Here is a 17,143-nt window from a genome sequence, read left to right as displayed (position 1 = left end):
TGATATTTGTTTAAGTTAACTAAAAAATTAAACTTCATTTCATCATTTAAAAAAATAAAATTCTATGCTAGTGCCCTTGCTTTAGTTCAGAAAGGGAACTTTTCAATTGCAGAAGCTCTAAAAATTTGGATTAATATAACAAAGGACGAGAAATAATACGGGTGCTCAGGAAAGAGGAGTGACATACAGAATTAAACAGGCATTAGTGATTGTAATTTGCTTGCTTATATGCTTCATCTAAATTGCTTGTGATTGAAATTATCTCGTGCTTCAAGAAGAAAGTGCCAGAATTTTACTTGCCAATATTAACGTAGATTTTGTATCTAATATCACAGCTTTTGCAAAACAAATTGGCCCCACTTCTCAAAACTTATTTTTCCAGTCAAATTTTTACCATTACCCTAGTTACTACATGGTGGACCAGTTTAGAAAAATATACAATCGATGAAAGTTTCACAAACATTTCTTGTTCCTTGATGCATTGCCTACTATCTCTTCTGTTGCAAGAATATCCTAAAATTTCTTATTTGTGCACATAAATTGAGAAACTGTTTAGATTATAGAAAAAACCTTTTCTAAGAGGCAACTGCAGGGTTAAATCAATGTCACATTTAAGTTTTAAGTGTGAAAATATTGTAATTAAAGTGTGCTTTGGGGTTAACAACTAATTATGTTTTTCCATGCATTTTCTATTGTATGTCAGTAATTAATTTTTTGTCATTTTGTGGGTTTTTGCCGGTTTCTGCCACAAATGTGGCAGAAAGTGGTTTTTGCCATACCGGTTTCTACCAGTGGTTTTAACCGCCTCGGCAGAAACTTGCCAACCCTGTTACTTGGTGGATTATTTTTTATTTTAATGTTATATTTAGTTGGCTGGTTAATTTCATCAAAATTTTCATGTTATTTAATGGCTTATTTAAAAATTTGGTGGACTATTTTTCATTTTAATTCAACTTTTAGTCTTGTTTGATGATTTGTTGCATATAAAAATTCACTAAAATTACAAAATATGTTATGGTATTGCTAGTAACTTTGACCAAATATGGTGGCAATAAATAAGATGAAAAATAATCACCAGGAATAAAATTGTGCCAAGTGACATACTTGTAATGAAAAACCTGTTTGTTTCTATATTATCTGAAGATTTAATTCACATTTCCAAATGGTTGCATTGCTATTTCTGTTTTTATGCAAGACATGCATGCCTCAATAAATTGCCAAATCAATTAACTCCACTTTTTAAAAAATTCCTCATTTCTGATTAAATAGTGCTTAATCAATGCTTGGCATGTGCATTTATATTAACGTTTTATTCAGTAGATTTCTAACCATTTGATGGCAGAAAATGTAACACCAGGGCCTATTTACTCCTATTTTTTGATAACATCTTCTTCATACATATTCTCTACTTTTTGTTTTATGGAGTTAGTCGATTTGGCAATTGAGGCATCCATATATGAATGACATGTACTCAAGTTAGGAACAAATTACTACATTTCAATTATACAGTGAAACCTCCTTAGCAGCCACCCCTCCGTTCCGTTAAAACTTGGACGCTCAGAAGGGGTGGCCGCTCCTAAAGATTTTAATCATTGAACTCGAACTGTATTACTAATGATACAATTCAACAATTTAAAAAAAAATTTGAGAAAATAAAAAAAAAAAGAAAATGCCTTTTTTTGTGATTTCTACCTTTTAAAAAAGATGATAAAATTTGTGTTTCCTTAAAATTTTCCAGCTTTATAAAAAACAATTTTTTTTTCAAGTTTGTTTTTAACTTGTAAAAATGAATCCCGAATTGAGTCAGTAGCTATAGCTTCCAAATTAGCAATGATGTCGTCAATTTTCTCCAAAGTTTACGAAGTCAAAAACATGACTTTTTGTTTATTACAAATAATATCAGGAACTTCATCATCTAAATTGGAAATAGCACCTAAAAGGCACAAAAATGCGCTGACAGTGGTGACATTCCTCAAAATGTCACCCTCCTTCAACCGTTACAAAAAATCTAAACACAGGAAACGCCTGGCTCTGCTCTTAACGAAAAGCTAACAGTAAATAAATTTAAAAACTGAAATTCAAGAGTAGTCAGCAGGCGATTTCAAAGCCCAGATAGGCGACAACTCTGTCGCTCAGAGGGATTTGAGTGGCCACTCTGAAGGGTTGAGTTAACATTGTGCGCATAGGCCAAAAATTTCGTGCTGTGCGAAACTGGCCACTAACAGGGGTGGTCTCGACACAAAGGTGGCCGTTCAGAGAGTTTTCACTGATATATATATTTATGTATCTTCAGTACTTAAAACATCCGTTTTCATTTCTATGAGTATTGTTGGAATGAAAAAAAAAAATAATAATAATGATTTATTAGAGTTCATAAACATGTTTAAGAATCCAAAGCCTAGTTGGGTTTATCTCCCTTTCCTTTTGCCCTTTACTTTCTTAACATGCAATTAAACAATTTTCCCTTTGATTTATTGTTACAATTATGGTCTTTGATATTTTAAAGTAATTATAATACATTCTGGTTTTTATTTGAGCACAAAGCTAAAAAATATATTGTTTGGATCAAAGCTATTAAATTTAACTGCATCCAAATAATATGTTACTCTCATTTCTAGAAAACCTTACATTTTTGAAAAACAACAAAAAGCACCAAAGCATGAATCCTTGATTGAATCAGATGAGGATGATGATTATCAGTTTAATGACGACAGTGACGAAGGAGATAAAGACTTTTTCCCAGAATATGACAAAGCTTTCTTATCCCAAAGAACAAATGCAAGTGGGAAAAAGGCTGTGTTAATAACACCTAATAAGCCCTGTGACAAAACAACACTGCTACCAGCAGAGGTGTCTAGGGAATTTATTGAAAAGATTTTTGAAGATTGGATGACGGAAGACACAATGAAATACCTTCTGGGAGAGAGAGAATTTTATGCAGCTAAAGCTGATGTGCTATTTCAGAGAGTTATGTCATCTGATCCCAAAAATACGAAAAAGCTAATTTCTACAAAGAATGAATACATTGATCTTTGTTTGAAACTGGACAATTTTCCGGATGATGATTGTTTTGAAGTCGAATGCAACGTAACTGATTCAGCCTTTTTGAAAACTGAAAAATCATCACCAGAGGATGCAAAAAATACTCCTGTTGACACAAAACATACTGCAAGCATAAAAACTGAAGATGATACAAATGTTTCTGAACAGAGTTCTGAAAAATCAGTTAATCAAAACAAGCAAGCAAAAAACAAGCCTAGGAGAAAGTCAAAACATAAAAGTAAAGGAGTAACTTTTGCATCAGATGTAAAACCTCCTAACAGCGCTGCTACAGAGTCAAGAAACAGTGATAAGGTTGCATTTTCTTTATCAATTTACTTTTTCTTTCAATGTATGCTATTTAAATGCAAACTCTCACAAAACATCAATTATATATTCTTTAAAATATTTAATTAGCATGGAACACTACAGATTTGAGAACTAAAAATACAGTCGGACCTCCATATATCGAAGTAGCAAATTGCCAGAAAAAAATTCGATATATAGAAAGGATCATATTTTATCATAAAAATATTCTAAAACATTAAAATTACAGCTAATTTTCGTATATGACCATTGGATTAAATGAAGGTTAATAATGAAAAAATTAACAGAAATTACATTCAGGGTTCGTACGGGTCATGGAAATCCTGGAAAGTCATGGAAAAAAAATAACAGAATTTCAGACCTGGAAAAGTCATGGAAAATTGAAATTTTCATTGAAAGTCATGGAAATTTATTTCAAGTCATGGAAAAATGTCCTGGACAAAGAGAAAGGAACAGTAACTAAAGGAGCATTAGAAATCTTGAGTGATTTAACAGTATAGCACATAAAAGCTATTACAAGTGGAAAATTGAACGATCCAAAAATCAAATCTGAGTTTTGAAATCTCATTGCATCCATTTCTGTCGCAGCCGCTTGCCATTTTTTGCAATGTGATTTTACTGCCTGGACATCATTTATTTTGAATTTTCTGTTATTTTCAACACTTCTTATATTTCATATTCTGTAGTAGCAAAATTTCACATTCTTAGTTTACCACGCCCACTCAAAAAAAGCAATTCAGTTGCATGCGAGTTCGATTCCATCACTTGTAAGAACTTTATTATTAAATTTTTCAGAGTTTATCTTAATTTGTTGAATGTTTTAGAAAATGTAGATATTAAGTAAGGCGACAGAATACAGAAAAAGAGGAATTCGTATGCTCTAAAACAGTAGTGCCCAACATACGGTATGCAAAACTAATCCATGCGACCCGCTGCTACGTTCAATGTCGGGAATTAAACGTGTTCTGAAATTTCTGTACCTATTAATTTATATGCATTTGAAAATGCAAATTTGTAAACAAAACAAATATACTTTTGAATCAGAAGATTGATTCATTACTGAATGTTTTTTTTTCAAAAAAGATCTGGTTTGGAAACATAAAGAACTAAACTATGTGGTTTTACTTTAAAGAACCAAAATACTGTCAAGTTATGTGGATGATTAAAGGCGCTGTTGACACTAAAAGGTAACTTTTGAAGCAAATTTATTGAAACTTAATGATGACTCATTCAACCTTTGTCCCATTCAACATCATTCTGCCTGTTTAAAAAAAAAAAATCATACATTTAAGCATCATCATATTTGCTTCACTGCATTTTTACTTTACTTAAAATTATATTATAAAGACAAATAAGAATAGTTTAGTGTTTTAAGTGTGCACTTATATTTTTTCCACAACGAGTATGCTTCAATGAGGCTGTGGGACGTTTTGCTAATGCTCATTTCCAAATATTACCAAGTTTGAGATTAAATAGTGCTATTCTCTTCGTGTAACGAGGTCATGAAAATTTTCATTGAAGTCATGAAAAAGTCTTGGAAAAGTCATGGAATTTTTTCATCCAAATAGAGTATGAACCCTGTACATTTTATGCCTTCTTTCGTTTTGACAATGTAATCGAGAGAAAAGTAAAAAATCGATCTACTTAACTTGAATGATTTTTACTGAAGCTAAAAAGACTAGGAATGATAATCAACAGACAAAAAGGATAACTTGAAACTGAGTTTACAGTGTTACTTGTTACAACTAAGATTTGGAATTAACTTGAAGGAATTTAAGAATTCCAGAACAGAACAACAACCTATCTACACACCCCTCAACCCCAGATTCCTTATGAGTTCCGTAGCAACCTTCAGTGAACATGGTTTTCTTTGCTAACCTTCATTTTTCATGATACAAAGTCTAAAGAGGGAAGAAGTCTAAGAATGTCTCGAAAAAAATTTCGATATATGGAGATTTTTTCAATACATAGAAACAATTTTTCTATAATGAACACAGAAATTTGCTGGGATTTTGATGTACAGAAAATTTTAATAGGTGGAAGTTCGATAGATGAAGGTTCGACTGTACAGTTATATGCTTGCTTAAATGCTTTAAGATATTAATTCTTTTTTTTTTTTTTTTTGTGTGTGTTAGACCTTTTTTTTATATTGCTATATTGAATTTGACTTTGCATCTGATTCTGTTTGCAGTAAGTTGTGCTTTGGACAACAAGTTGAAATTTATTCTTATATTCTAAGTCAAGGGTTCCCAAAGTGGGTGCCCCAAAGAGAGGTGAGAGATGCCTTGAAGTATACACAGTATCAATGTGTATAACATATAGATAAGAAGAAGGTGGCATGAGGAAATTCAAATTCTTCAAAGGGTGCTGGGAATCAAAAAAGTTTAGAAACCCCTATTCAAAGTCATAACAATTTTTTTTCCCTTGAATTAAAACTGAATTATCTGATTGTATTAACTTAACATTTTAGCTACTGTTGACAAAATTCTAAGCATTAACTGAATTTTTAAAAAGTTTTGAACTTTAATTATCATTATAGGTTGTGTAAAATTTGAGACTCAAATATGCAATAATAATTACTTTTAACAACACATTGGTTTTAGCATCAGTTATTCCCTGATTTTAGCAGATTCGCATTAGAACCATATAGCTTTTAACATCCAAGTGTGTACAGCACCCTCAGTTTTAACATTATTTTTCTGTGACTTCATTTTTGCTTCTGTCTTCAAGTGAAATTGAGAACTTGATTCGAAAGAAAGTCATAGTTACTCTCGAATTGCCACTTCCATCCAACTACGAGTAGTTGCAACTAGTAGTCTCTTCTCTTAATTTGTGCTGACCATTATCTCTTCCACAGATCTCAACAAATCTAATGGATCTGTATGGCATAAGTGCATGTAAAACAGGGGATAACCATTTCACTTACTGTTATAAAATCAACAAAGCTGACAAAAAAAAAAAAAAAAAAAAACTGTAAATGAACTTACCTTCTACAAAAAGTTTGAACACAATAAAAGAGATTGGCTATGTTATAAAACCAGAGAAAGTGATTAACGGATAATGAAACAAAAAATTGTGGTATTAGAAATAATTTGAAGGAAATAAATCGATGTACTATCCTTAAAACAGTTTTTTCCAAAAAGAAAAAAAAAGAGAGAGACTTTTCATTTATAATCATAACATGTTTCTCAAATCATATGGGTCATTCTTCAAAAAGTGTAACTTTTCTGTCACACGCCTTTTACAGTAAAAACTTTAAGGAACAATTCATTTAACAATGATTTTTAATTTCATCAAAAATATATCTATTTAAACCTGCCAACAATATTTTAATAATAATTTTTATTTGAGTATATTTTTGGCTCACAACATGTGAATTCTCACCTCCGTGGCATGTCACACACCTTGTGTGACTGTTTATATTGTCTAATAACTTGTTTAATTAAAAGTACATACTTATTTATTATTCCTTTCACAAGTGTCTCAAATACTAATTGTTTAAGCATATTTAATTTTTTAATATTTTGTTTTAGTTCGTTTTAGTAGGACAAGGAGTTATGTCACACAATAAATTCTCACCTCCGTTACCTAAACACAAAATGCCATTCCTCATTAACATGTGGCAGTAATTACATCACATTTTATTTTCCATGATACAAGAAACCCCTCTTGTTTATTTTCAGCTATAGTTGAAGTTGTGAGATTTTTGTCGAAAAGCTGAAAATTGATTTTGCTTTAAAAACTTGGTGTGGTTATTCTGACTTCTCACCTCCATGAACTTGAATTTCAGAGATATAAATTAATGTAAAAAAAGTAGTGAGCCTGTTTTAATGTGCTTAACGTGTGCAGATTGTAGCAACAAAGAAAAAAAAATTTCCCTGAAAAATGTATCTATTAGGCCTATATTAATGGAAAATTCCTCACCTCTGTGAATCTCACCTCCATGACAACCTTATCAATGTCATTATTTCTGAGATGAAAATAAATGATGGAGGGGAAATACATCATTCTACCGAAATTTATAAATTGCCAGTATATCCTCAAATTTATTAAATTCTATTTTTTAACATACATTTGAAACTACTAATCAAGCCGTACTTTAATTAAAAGAGCTTAATATTATCTTCCCACTGATCATTAAAATAGCTCATTGTTTGCACAATTAACAAAATTATTTGATGTTAAATTGACCTCAATTTTTAAATATTAGAAGTTTTTTTCTTTTTTTTTCTTTTTTTTATTTATGAGTAAAATAATTGGAATTTAGCTAGGCCATTGTTTATGGTTACTTTTGGTATGTAACACTTTCATGTAAGAATGTAAAAAAACGGAAAATAAAAGGTTTCAAAATTAAAAAATATTTGCATTCAAAAGTTACGTTTTCTAGAGAACGACCCATATGTGATGCAATTTTGTTGTGTAAAGGGTTTTTTTTTTTTTTTGTCTTACCAGTACAGTATAATTTGGTTTGTAATCCCTAAATCAACCTCTTTTTATAATGGCACGTTGGTTTTAGGTAATCAAAATAATTATTGATCCTTTAATGTCATTATAACCAAGATTGACTGTATTTAAAAGTCATAACATAAGTAATATAGTACTTAAAAGTAATGAGAATATCTTTAAACCACATAAGTAATGATATATAAAGAGTAACTTTGTTTAACAGAAAGTTTATTTTCTTAATTGAATCTCCAAAATCCAGTTTGAATGTGTGCAATTTTCATTGCAGATGTCTGCCACAACTTTACTGTTTGTTTAGAAGTTACTTAAACAGCCATTTAAATATGAATTTAAATTTTGAAGATTTTTCTTAATGCTATGAAAATTATTTATATCATTCTTATTGCTCTTTATTCTTTTTTCATTTGCATTCATTAACTTTAATTATTTAGCTACATGTATTGAAACTTGCTTGTTTATCACTGTATGAGCTTTAAGGTATTTAAATAGTACATCCCTAAATGCTCGAATTTTCAGTTTTCTGTACAAATATTTATTTATTTTAGGAATTGGATGATACATCACATGATCCAGTTGTGCCTCTAGTAGAATCTTTATCTCAAAATGCTCTAAGAAGACAAGTTGTCCTTGAAAAACTAAAACCAATGTAAGTTTTACACTTTAAACCAAAATCTTTTGTTTTGGTTCACATACAAAAAATAAATAAAAATGTCATTATACTTGTGTCGTAGTTAAGGCATTAATTTCTGAAGAAATTAATCTTGGGGTGCTAACGAGATCTTGGTGAAGTTTTGAGTGGTATAGTGTTGGTAGGAACATTGAATTATTTAGTTAATTCTAGCAAAAGTCGGGATGAGTTAAGGGAGGATTTACCATTCCTCAAGAAAGACTGTTGTGGTTGTTGAATGTTAGTGTGTGGTGAGTATTAGTAATTATAGAAGAAGATTATAATAACCCTGAATTCACTGCTTTATTTACTTTTCTTTATTTCTTTTTTTGTTTTAAAAATGTATATGTAATTTTATGATGGGTAAAATTTAGTATGCCTTGAAAAACTGAGATTGCAGTATTTATTCTTGTCTAAGCTGGCCGAAAAATGATGCTCTTTGTGCAGAGCAACCGAAGTTTTTTAAAAGGGAAAAAAATTTAATTAAAGCTAAACCAGGCACTCAAGTTACCTACCTCTGAAGACGAGGCCTTTTTAAAAGTGGTATTTGTAAATTACCGTTATCAAAATGTTCACAGGAAGTAAAAATACAGTGAAATCCCGTTACAAAGAACTTCAAGGGACCGAAAATTTTGTGTGTTGTAACAAGAATTTCGTTGTAATGGAATTTCAGCAATGTAATGGAAATTAAAATAGGACTGAATATTTACTTCGTTAAAATGGATATTTTGTTATATTTGTATTTGTTGTAACGGGATTTTACTGTACAAATAAGTCTTGAGTTTGAAAATTTATTATGAAAATTACTTTGAGGTGAAAAAAAATTTTCCACTTGCTTCTCTGAAAAGTGTTTGGATGACTCTGAAGGTATGTGATTTAACATATTTTCTCTTCTTAATTTACATTTGCAACAATGAAACACATACTTTTAAATCACTAGAATTAAATGCATAGCATAAGAGATCCAGCCCAAAAATATGTTTTTTGTTCCCTGTGAATCACTATAATTTTTTTCCCCCCATTATGTTTTGAGAGCTTTTAGTAATCTTGAACTGATATTGAAAATTGAAAGTGCTTTAAGAAATATATGCTAATGAATTTGGGTAAAATGTAATGCCAAAATTTTTGCAATTTCTTCATATTAGCCTTTACTTGTAATGACCATGAGTAAGTGAAATTAAGAAAAAAACATAGATATGGATATCGATAACTACTATTTAATATCACTAAAACACATAGTTGTAATCTTATTACAATGTGTTATATCTTGTGGCTATTTAAAATTCCCAGAGAGATTCTAAAGTTTTTAAAGCTAGCTATACTGGATATTTAATTTGATTATGATAACGTTTTACAATTTGCTTTGCATGTATTAGTAATACTTTTAGATAATTTTAAATTGCTCAAAATTTACATTTTTTTGAGAAGAATGATGGCCAACAATGGAGGGGGGGGGGAGTTGTATTGAATTGTAAAACTTTTCAACAAAGATGTCAAAATTTTTTGTTTATCTTAGGCCAACTTTCATTGTAATGCATGTATTATGTATGCATGACATTTTGCATGTAATTAAATGAAAAAACAAACTCAATGAAATTTTTTTTTTCTTTTAGTGTGATTTTGTATTAGGGTCATTCTTTAAAACGTGTAACTTTTCTGTTACATGCTTTTCACAGTAAAAACTTTAAAGAACAATTCATTTAACAATGATTTTTAATTTCATCAAAAATATATCTATTTAAACTTTCCAACAATTTTTAATAATAATTTTTATTTTAGTATATTTTTGGTTCACAACATGTGAATTCTCACCTTCGTGGCATGTCACACCTTGTGTGACTGTTTATGTTGCTTAATAACTTGTTTAATTAAAAGTGTATGCTTATTTATTTATTATTCTTATCACAAGTGTCTCAAAAACTAATTGATTAAGTAAATTTAATTTTCTAATATTGTGTTTTAGTTTTAGTAACACAAGTAGTCATGTCACACAATAAATTCTCACCTCCATTACCTAAACACAAAATGCTATTCCTCATTAACACGTAGCAGCAATGGCATCAAATTGTATTTTCCATGATGCAAGGGAGCCCCCTTGTTTATTTTCAGCCATAGTTGAAGTTGTGAGATTTTTGTCGAAAAGCAAGAAGATAGATTTTGCTTTAAAAACTTGGTATGGTTATACTGACTTCTCACCTCCGTGAACTTGAATTTCAGGGATATAAATTAATGTTAAAAAAAAGAAGTGAACATGTTTTCATATGCTTAACATGTGCAGATTGTAGCAACAAAGAAAAAAAAAATTTCCCTGAAAACTGGTATCTATTAGGCCTATATTAATGAAAAATTCCTCACCTCCATGACAGACCATATCAATATCATTATTTCTGATGTGAAAATAAATGAAAGAGGGGTAATTCATCAATTATAGGCAATCTACCAAAATTGTAAATTAGCAGTATATCCTCAAATTTACTAAATACTATTTTTTAACATACATTTGAAACTACTAATTAAGCCGTACTTTAAGAGAGCTTCATATTTTATTCTCACTAATCGTTAAAATAGCTGATTGTTTGCACAATTAACAAAATTATGACTTTGATATTAAATTGGCCTTGATTTTTAAATTTTAAAAGTTTATTAATTTATTTATTTCTGTGAACAAGCCTTTTTTTATTTTATTTTTTTAATTATAAGTAAAATAATTGAAACTTAGCTGGGCCATTGTTTATGGTTACTTCTAGTAGGTAACACTTTCATGTAAGAATGAAAAAAAAAGAAAACAAAAGATTTAGAAATTGAAAAATATTTGCGTTCAACAGTTACATTTTCTGGAGAATGACCCATTAACAAAGTTGTATTAAGCGAGTTCATTTGTTTTTAAAATGACTAAGTACTTCTGGAGTTGACTGCTATTGTATGTTAGTTTCTTATGACACATTTTTGATTAAAATACCCTAATTTGAATCTCTCTCTTTATGCAATACAGTGAAGCACTGTTAATACGTTTTTAAAGGGACTATGAAAAAAGCGTACAAATGAAAAAACGTATAATAGGTATAGGTTAATGTGTATTAGATTCTGCATTTAAAAAACGTATAATTGATGAAAACGTATAAACAGTGTTTCACTGTATTACCAATATCCTCTCTCTATATATAAGTATATATGCATTGTTCTTTAATTTCAGATATTACGATGTACTTCCAATAGCCAATTTTCATTATACAGACATCCGTGATTCATTAAAGGACATATTGAAAACATTTAGGTAAATAATTGGTTTTTTTATTGTTTTAATTCATACTTATTCAGTGACTACAGATTAGGTTGATATGATAAAAATTGAAAAAAGTAGGTTAGTGGGGTAATATCTACTTGTACCCACTTACTTGAATAGTGGATTGTTGAATTCCTGGTATAGGAATATAAATGTATGAACCAAAAACTTTCATAGGAACAGTAAAATTTCTCTTATTTAAGAAGTAATTTTTGTAACACTACCTCTCTTTATTGCAAAAACAGTCTGAAGTTTGGAAAGTGACATTAGTCCACTTTGATTATATGTTCTGTCATTCTCGCAAAAACTTTGCTTCTTCAAAAGGAAAAAAAAGTTATGTGTCATTGAAAATGCAACATGTGGAATGCATGCTTCAAATAATATGCTATTTACAGGGTGGACACAATGTACCTTGTTGTGCAAGTGATGCAAAATGCATTGCATTTTCGTGAGTGTGTGACTCTGGTAGCAGTATCATAACAGGTCCCACCCTCTGCGCGATGGCATGGCATCATGGTTTGGGGTGTCATTGCCTATTGTAGCTGGTCACCACTATTGTAGATTGTTGGCAATGTGACGGATATTTGAAATAAGGATGATGTGCCATGTCTGGGAACACTACCCTTTCTTCAGGGGATTCCCAATGCTATTTATTTATCAGCTGGATAATACCCAACCATGCAAGGCATGCACCTGCCAAAATGTCCTGCAAAGTACAAAAGTGCAGGCTAGTAACAGGCTCACATTGCAGGGCTAGTTGTCTTCCCTAGATTGTTAAAATTAAGTAGACCAAGTATTTCCTATCCTATCTCTCGTTTTGATATTTCTTTGCAAAGAGAGAATCCTCCAAAAATGCATTTTTGTACTGGTACCTATCGAATTCAAATAAATTTGAGAGTCCTGATACATCAGTCAATTAATATACTCGTAATGAAAATTGCAAGATTTTATTCGAAAAATGAGCTCCTAGTTTAAGTGCTGCATCGAAACACTGATCAGTGTCCGAGGGTAGTGTGAATTTGTTCCCCTTCTTTAAAAGAAAAAGTTTTGTTTATAGATTTTTAAATGATTAATTTGAATGTTAGGAAAAGAAAAAAAGGAAGTTTTGTGGAACCCTTGAATGATCTCCACAGAACCCTGGGGTTCCACGGAACATAATTTAAGAAACGCTGGTCTAGAACATAGACCATTTTTAGGATATTTCATTTCCATTTTTTGAAAAATTAGATCAGGGTGACGACAGATCAGGGAAATCAGGAAAAAGTCAGGGAACTTGATCACTCAGAGAAAATTGATCAAATGAAGGAAAAAAAATTTTTTTTTTTCCTTGCAAAATGAAGTACTTTGATTCCCTACAAATTTTCCATTAATTACTTTTTTTTTTAAGTAAAATGAATGAGGTGCGGTTATATAGTGCCGCATATTTGTGCATCTTTTTTCCCCAAGGTCCAAGTATTCAATCTTAGGATGAACTTCTTCTGAGTCTGTAAAGTTGTTTATTTTACCTTGCTTGAATTTTCCTTCCACGCATTCCAAGCTACGTAAAATAAACAACCCTACAGGCAAAGAGTAAGCCGTCATTCATGACTTTGTTCCATTGCCTTTACTCATTGTCTTGAAGTAATTAGCATACTGTTATCATGATTTCAAGAAAAAATCTTTGTTTTTTAAATTAATGCTGAAAAAATCTTAAATCTTATCATTTGGCATTCTTAATTTAATTGCTGAAGTTGAATTTTGACTGAAAATCAAATTTGTTTTTTTTTCCATGGTATTATTCGCTGTCACTTCATTTTTTTTTTTTTAGACTTCAAAACCATATACATATACATTTTGAAATTAATAATTGTTTTTGAATTTCAATGTTGTTTGTTACTAAAGTAATCTAAGATTTTTTTTCGACAACTAATGGCATCGTTTGAAATTGAATGTGTGCATAAGTAAATATTTTTATTTTGTAATAGTTAAAATACTGTATTCAGTCATTAAAACCTAAGTTCTTGATTAGAGAATAGCTCAATATGACTAGTTGTTGAAAAATTTCAATTTGTCTTACATAAATATGTCTATTCTTCCGTGTGTAAATAAAGGGCAGTAACTGCACATTTTTCATTTTTTTGCATTTTTGTCTTCTGTTGTACATTATCTTTATTGTACATACTAGCTTATTTGGTTTCCACTGAAAAGAGACGCAAAAAAAACCGTCTAATTCCAACATTTTCCTATTGTTGGTACTGAATCCACCACACATTTCTTCAAATATCTCGAAAACTAATATCTGCTGATACTGCCGTTTACCTGCACACAGCAGTATTAATTACGTAAGTGAAAATACGTTACTTCTATACTTAAACTATCCCTTGTTATTCTTGCAGCAAAAATTATACTGCTTGAAAATTCAGTTTAAGATTATTTCCATATTTAGATGTGTCTTTAAGAATGGTTTTAATAATTCCTTAGAATACTTATGTTAACTGGTTCCTGGAAGTAAAGCATTTGTTTTAGATTTCCTACAATATAGATATTTCTCTGTCGATAATTTAATATACTTTTATTTAAGGAGCATCTTTTCAAAATATTTTTTTAATTAACAGCCCAAACCGTTCTAAACACTGCATTTTATTTAATACGCAATGCTTTTCAGGTAGGGCAAAGAAAGGAAACCATTATCATTGGTAACGTAAATCAGGGAAATTTGGTGAACTTAATCAGGGAAAAGTCAGGGAACTTTTTTTCCCAGTTCCTGTCGCCGCCCTGCAGATAGCCCATGGCAGCAAGGATTTCTTTCTGAATAATAGTGTATGGCGGCAACATTTCTTTGATAGCAGTTTTATTAGTCATGCGTTTCCTACGGTATGGATATCGTGGTCGCCCAATCTTTCTTTCACCTTATTTTTAACCATAGGAATTTCGTAACGGTGTTGTGTATTTGCGACATGTTCCCGATATCTCAATTTTCAAAACTAGAAAAATGTTACAGGCAGGCGAAATTAATCCTCCCCCCCCCCCCCCAAAGGTGTGGAAAATATTGTGCATTGTATGCAGTACCTGCAAAATCCCAATATTGGTCATTTTGTTGATAAAAATCATATTTTGAACAAAAGTGATGCATATTTTATCAGTTAGCATTTAATCCTTCAATAGTTACAGTAATACACCTTTTCAACGCTAAAATTTCCCCTAGTGACGATTTTTGGTACTAATCATTTTATTTCAGAAATCAAAATCCCATGGTTATTGTGTATGCCCATGAAATTTGGCAATGTTTCATCTAATACTTCACTCGCTAACACCTCACATTATTTTATAACCACCTTGTACAATGCTGGCAGTGACAGCCCCTCCCCCCCCCCCCCCAAGCAAAAATCTGACTATCTCTCTCTCTTGCTACATATAAGTTTGAAAAAAAAATGAGTGGCTTCAAGATCTTTGAAAGTGTTGAAATGTTTGTTTAACATTATATACTGATGACTACCAAATATGATTCCATTTCTCCACTGTACACAGACTTATGGTATGACGCCTAGGATTATTATGAAGCAGATGTCGCGGTATAGAAGGTTCAATTGAGATAACTTAAATGTAAATAAGTGGTGAGGGCAGTCAACAGGATTTTTTTTTTCTTTTTAATGGTTGGAGGGGAACCCGCATAAGTCAGTGTTTTGCCCAGGGCGCGGTTGAGCTCTCGGCGGCCCTGTATAGGGTAGACCGACCAGTGAATGAACACCTCGTATATTTCGTTAAAAAAATAAGGTTTTTTTAAAAAAATTTCTTAGATGAATTGGCAGTAGTAACTTCTTTCTACCGATTTCCAGAAAAAAAAACAACAAAATGCTTTTTTTGTCCATTGGTTGGGATGTTCAATTACTGGATCAGGGCACTTTTTTTTATTTCAACTCCCCAAAAAAGCCTAAATGCACAACCATAAAAATTCTCACATTCTTTAAAAAATAACTGCTTACATCATTTAATGCATTTTTACTGTCATGTGGCAAATAATACAATTTTTAACGATGTTCATTCATTGGTCGGTCTACTCTGTATATGATTTTTTCACAACATCCTTTCTTCTGAGTAATAAGCGTGAAAAATAAGGAATCTTAAGATATTCTATCAAATCTTAAAATGAAGAATGAAAGAAAATCTAATGATTGTCTTCTAACATTTGTATTTGGTAATGTATAAAAATGTACTACTATGCATGCTTTAGATATTTCAACTGTCAAAAAATGAAATATAAAATCAAAAAATCTCCCTTTTTTTAAGCTTTACTCCAACAAACATCATTTTCAAACCTAAAGAGTGGAAAATAATTGCTCTTTTCCTACATCGAATGTGAGTATGTTTTCAGTTTTTCACTTTTGCTTTATTTATTACATTTAAATGATTATAAAACATTAAGCATAGTTGTTCCTTATAGCAGAAATTTTTGAAATCCCTTGGGGAGTCTTCAAATTTAACTCATTATATTACAAAAATTGATTATCTCTCTCTCTCTCCTTCCTAGCTTGACAAAAACAGTACTAAAAAACCTTTATGAAGAAACAAAATTCAAAAAATTGTTTCAAGAGCTTATGGTATTTCACACTATGTCCATAGAAGAATTTGAAGATATTGCGACAGAAATCACAAGCCCACAACAACTCCATAAACTTCAAAATTGTTAAAATATGTATATATTTTATTAAGTATAATAAATATTTCTATTAAATGTGGTCACTTTTATAAATGTGTAATGAAACTCAAGTTTTTAGGAACTATGAGTCTTGATCTGTGATCTTGTCTCATTTACATAGCAGTCTTTGGATTAAGGAAACATTGAAGCAAAGGGATAAGTGCATATTTTAAATCTTTTCATGATGTGAAAAATACTTTTTTGTCCAACTGTAGAAAAGAATTTAATTTGCTAGTTGTTTGCATCAGGGCTGTGGAGTCGGAGTCGGACTAATTTTGGGGTAAAGGAGTCGGAGTCGTTAGAAAACATGTCGACTCCGACTCCGGGCTTCTTTTTGTCTTTCATTTTTACTGACTCTCATTGCATTTTTTAAAAACTGATTACTAGCAATTGGTTCGATTACATGTATAAAAAGTTACTAATGAAAAAAAATAACTGCTACAATGGCAATCAGCTAGCTTGAGTGCTTATCGAACTTTCTGTAGCCGTCCCCTAGTTTGCTTGCTTTTTAACTTAACTAATATATAGCAACTGTCAGCAAACAGTTTTATCGCCTAACATTTTCAAGTAATCAATTTCAAATAAAAATAAAAATATAGTGTTTTGTTCGATCTCAGTTATAAAATAGTAAAAGGGACGTAACAATTTAGTAAGTCGGGGCCCGTACCTCAGGTGGAAACTTTTGAGA

General features: G+C 30.9%; 1 protein-coding gene across 1 annotated transcript in view; it reads left to right on the top strand.

Moving 5' to 3' along the window:
* The window catches only part of LOC129222157 (putative RNA polymerase II subunit B1 CTD phosphatase RPAP2), a 37,163-nt gene extending 20,695 nt beyond the window's left edge, over window positions 1-16,468 (top strand). The window contains exons 7-11 of the mRNA XM_054856613.1: window positions 2,619-3,354; window positions 8,376-8,476; window positions 11,691-11,771; window positions 16,047-16,115; window positions 16,288-16,468. Of these exons, the coding sequence (XP_054712588.1) occupies window positions 2,619-3,354; window positions 8,376-8,476; window positions 11,691-11,771; window positions 16,047-16,115; window positions 16,288-16,447 (1,147 nt within the window). The 3' untranslated portion in view covers window positions 16,448-16,468. The remainder of the gene's footprint in view (window positions 1-2,618; window positions 3,355-8,375; window positions 8,477-11,690; window positions 11,772-16,046; window positions 16,116-16,287) is intronic.
* The last annotated feature ends 675 nt before the right edge of the window (window positions 16,469-17,143 follow it).

The sequence above is a fragment of the Uloborus diversus genome, chromosome 5 (genome assembly GCF_026930045.1).
Source record: "Uloborus diversus isolate 005 chromosome 5, Udiv.v.3.1, whole genome shotgun sequence".
Lineage (NCBI taxonomy): Eukaryota > Metazoa > Arthropoda > Arachnida > Araneae > Uloboridae > Uloborus > Uloborus diversus.
This window is presented reverse-complemented; position numbering and strand designations above follow the sequence as displayed.